We start from the raw sequence: 4068 nt of genomic DNA, 5'->3' as shown, positions 1-4068 counted from the left end.
TTGCCTAAGTCGATTTTTACCCAATGTATTTTTTTTCTTGGTCCCTCCCCCTTCTTCCTATATAACATTAGTAAAAAACAAACAAACTCCACATAAGTCGATGTCGCTTAAGTCGATGTTCTTATCACTCATGACTACAATAAAATCACAAATAAACAAGTATTTCCATTGGTTAAAAAAGCTACCAGTAAGAATTTTCAGTGGTTAAGAATATCCGCGAACGATTGGCGCACATCGATGTGATGTAGGTGCTTTTCCTGACGTCCGTGTTCAATGTACATAAGCAGTATTGAATAACTTTAATTTCTCAACTTCAAGTTCAAGATTTTTTTTGGGTTCTAATCCCAGGCCATCCTATGTAATGGCCCTCTTAATTAGTATCAATTTTATCAAGAATTCAAATCAAGTCTACAACTACAATGGCAAACCTATCGCGGAAAAGGAAGATTCGATGCATTTGGAAAGTCTGGCATGCGACAGAAAATCATCGCATAGGAAATTGGCATACCGGCTATTTCTGTCTCGACGATTTACAAGAAGCATGACCTTGACCTAGAGGCTCCTGCCTTTCCGCTTTTCGCGGAATAATTTCACTTAATTGGTATACATTCCCCATTTAAGGCAAAAATTCCGCTTTTCACCTTTCCAATCGAGGAACATTAAAAAAAAAAAGTCTGTAGTGAAAAAAAAAGTGAGCTATGGCTTATTTCGTCAGCATCTCCTATGGTCAATCAACACACATTTTGTGAGTCTGATTAGTCCCTTCAAAGTGTGTGCTGTCTGGGAGGAGGGTTGACCGAAGTATTATTATTATTATGGTGACTCCAATTTGTGAGGTCAATGACCTTTGTAATATTATATGTTGGCTTCATTCCGTAATAATATTATTGAGTACGGTCAGCTTCTTTCCCTATTTAATTTTAGCCCTGTGTAAGTGTGTGTGTGTGTGTGTGTACCGGCACGCGCGTTTGTTTGTTTAGGTGTGTGTGTGTGTGTGTGTGTGTGGGGGGGGGGGGGGGGGGAGAGGGTCCTGACAAGGTTAAATCCATCCGTTCAATGCTTTGCTCTCAGACAGCCAGGACCTGTGTGTTCTCTTATTATTATTTGACCCCATTCTTAGTCTTTACACAATCTGTACATTTTTACACATTTTATATTTTTAATCATTTGAGTACTTTTGGATTGTCTATTACATTTTCTGTTGCAAAGCATGTCATAGTCAATAACAGTAAGTTGATTCCGCTTTTTTATCTCAAATTCCGATTTTTATGTATTCTGATTCCTCTATGGGGCTATTGGGGGTAGGAGCCTCTGAGACCGCGCGATATGAAGGGACATACTTATTCTTGATTGGTTTGCTTTGTTCACATGCGTTTTTGCTCATTTGGTTACACTCCGGTTAAGTTGATTTTCGGATAAGTCGATTTTTTCTCGGTTCCCCTGGGCATCGTCTTATCCGGAGTCCACTGTATACATCTTTTGTATTGATGGTATTGGTAATACGTAATCATTGTAATTGTTGGTGATGAGTTGAGAGAGGAATGTTGGTTGTTTTGGGGCGGCTCGGGGCCGTATATATTTGATGCGTATTTAGACGCATCTGACATAACCTTTGTTTGCTCTCTGGTCTCATCAGATGATTGTGATGATTATAATATGATGGCGATGATGATGATGATGATGATGATGATGACGACGACGATGATGTTGTGACGCGGACAGCGTCGATGGTGACGACGACAGTTGGTATAATGTTGTGAGTCGTGATCGCTGTCGCGTGACGAATGATTGCTACCTACAGTGTGTGTGACTGTGTAGCGCATGTAGTGTCATTGTTGTCGTTATTGTTGTTATCATCATTGCATGTTGATCATTGTTTGATCAAAAATGGACTCTTGCTTTTACTTTATTAAACGATATATTATTTTAGTGTAACTTAAGTTACTTTGCTTATTTTATTCCTTAGTTTACCTCTGTGTTTTTAATTCCTCTTTTCCAAGAGTCAACAATACATCTGGGAACCGGGACGTGGCTTGATCGAATACCCTAGGCAGATAGAGGCCACGTTTACTTAGTACCTTCAACTACAACTCCTCCTCCTGCTCTCTCGAAGTTTCCGCTTCCAAAAACTTTATAACATCTTTATTTCTTCAATTGATGATTTTGCGCCAACATCCTGCGCGTAACATATATACACCCATCAAGTAAAATATTTTACAACACTACTACATTTGGGGGCTCGTCCGGGATCTACGATGGAAAAAACACGAAAACTCTTTAGCGAACTGTCAAATGAAGAAAAACAGAAACTCTTATCCGAATTTCAAGGAGGAGCAGCAAACATCATATTTGTGAAACCACAGTCTCATCATCTGCCTTCTTTCAACGGGCAAGGTTTTCAACAATTCAGAAGAGAAGTGACCGCTCTCCAAGTAGAACACAATGAAGAAACAGTTTTAACGGCGGTCAAGCGGGCTGTCAAAGGCCCAGCTGCAACTACTTTATTTGCCTTAGGAGATCCACCACTGGCCTTGGTCTACGGTGAATGTCGTCCTCTCGCGTCCTTACAAGCTGAATACTTCAGTACCCGACAGCGACCAAGAGAGACAGTCGTCCAGTTTGCACAACGACTCGAGAAAACCATGGGTGAGATGATGGAGAAGTACTACATGGAAATTTCGGCAGACCAAGCTAGACGGTGGTTGGCCGATCAATTCTACGAAGGTCTACTGACTCCCTGCCGGTCCGCTCTTTTTTTTAAGAAGGATCAAGGAGCCGACTTCGAAGAACTTTTAAAAACGGCGAGGGAAATCGAAATAGAGTGCTCGTCATCAAGAGGGATCGTCTCAGCGCCCGTGAGAGAAGACCAGCCAAAGCAACCAGAGGAGGGTAGGACCGGCGGCAGATGGAGGCCTGGATCCCCCCGTGGGTCCAGACGTGGAGATGTGGAAACGGCGTCCGGAAGTGATCGCGGCCCTCAGCAGATGTCATCCGTGGAGAGTGTCCTGGGAGAGGTCCTGAAGCAGATATCGACCCTATCTGCGAGATTGGATCGAGTGGACAGAAGAAAACGGATGGACGTTTGCTGGCAATGCCAACAGACAGGACACATCCGCCGGAACTGCCCAAACGCCAGACGCCTGTGAGTTGTGGGGCTACAGCAGGCGGCCGTCTCAAAGGGAGCCTCACAACACGTGAGTTAGTTGTAAATAATTTAGAAATGAGTTGTTTAGTTGATACCGGTAGTCAAGTGTCAGTAATTAGTAAGAAAATGTTTAAAATGTTAGGATTAGATTTATTACCTTTAGAAGAATTAGAAGTTAAGACAGCAGCTGGGATTAGTTTACCTTATTTGGGGATGGTTCAGGTTGAGGTGAAAGAACATTTTGGAGGGCCTGGGTGTGATCTGTTATGCTTAGTGGGTGAAGATGATAACTTAGATTTAATTTTGGGAACACATTTTCTAGAAACAATACCTCGGGGTTGGATTAAAGACAGGTTTTGGTCTAACATGAGGGCATTGATGGGTAAAAAACCTGTAGGTAGCATTGCCACATCAATGTCTGTCAGTGTGGCTCCTAAGCATACAGTTACAATAGCACGTATAGCACATAGCAGGTCTCCCTTACCTAAAACAATGGTAATTGAACCTTATAAGGGGGCAAGCATACAATTTAGACCTGTTATTACTAAGGTGAGGTCTGGTAAGATGTGGCAGCGCCTTCATGTCAATATATGTAATTTGACCGCTGACACAGTAAATATTGCGGCGAAGACTAGAATAGGACACATGGAATGTGCTAGACCCATGCACCGACATGCCAAAGAATTAAGAGATGACCTGACAAGAGAAGACTTGATTAGTAGGCTTAGCGACATTCCAGATAATATTAATATTACACCAGAACAGAAATTAGAGATAGAGAAAACATTAACAGAATTTCAGAACACATTTTCTAAACATGATTTAGACTTAGGACACACAACACTAGTACAGCACCACATCCCACTCACCTCAGACAAACCATTTAAGGTACCGTATAGAAAAATACCACACAACATGATAGA

At 41.9% G+C, this 4068-nt stretch overlaps 1 protein-coding gene across 1 annotated transcript; it reads left to right on the top strand.

Annotated features, from left to right (window-relative positions):
- The first annotated feature begins 1024 nt into the window (after window positions 1–1024).
- Window positions 1025–3686, top strand: LOC144961184 (uncharacterized). The gene has a single exon (XM_078894470.1). The coding sequence runs from the start codon at window positions 2256–2258 to the stop codon at window positions 3144–3146; it is 891 nt and encodes a 296-aa protein (XP_078750596.1). The 5' UTR covers window positions 1025–2255; the 3' UTR covers window positions 3147–3686.
- Window positions 3687–4068: the final 382 nt, after the last annotated feature.

Source organism: Berghia stephanieae, unplaced genomic scaffold (assembly GCF_034508935.2).
Source record: "Berghia stephanieae isolate SIO BIC M18660-M18661 unplaced genomic scaffold, UCSD_Bste_1.3 scaffold1661, whole genome shotgun sequence".
Lineage (NCBI taxonomy): Eukaryota > Metazoa > Mollusca > Gastropoda > Nudibranchia > Aeolidiidae > Berghia > Berghia stephanieae.
The sequence above is the reverse complement of the archived record's forward strand: the minus strand, read 5'-3'. Positions and strand labels throughout refer to the sequence as shown.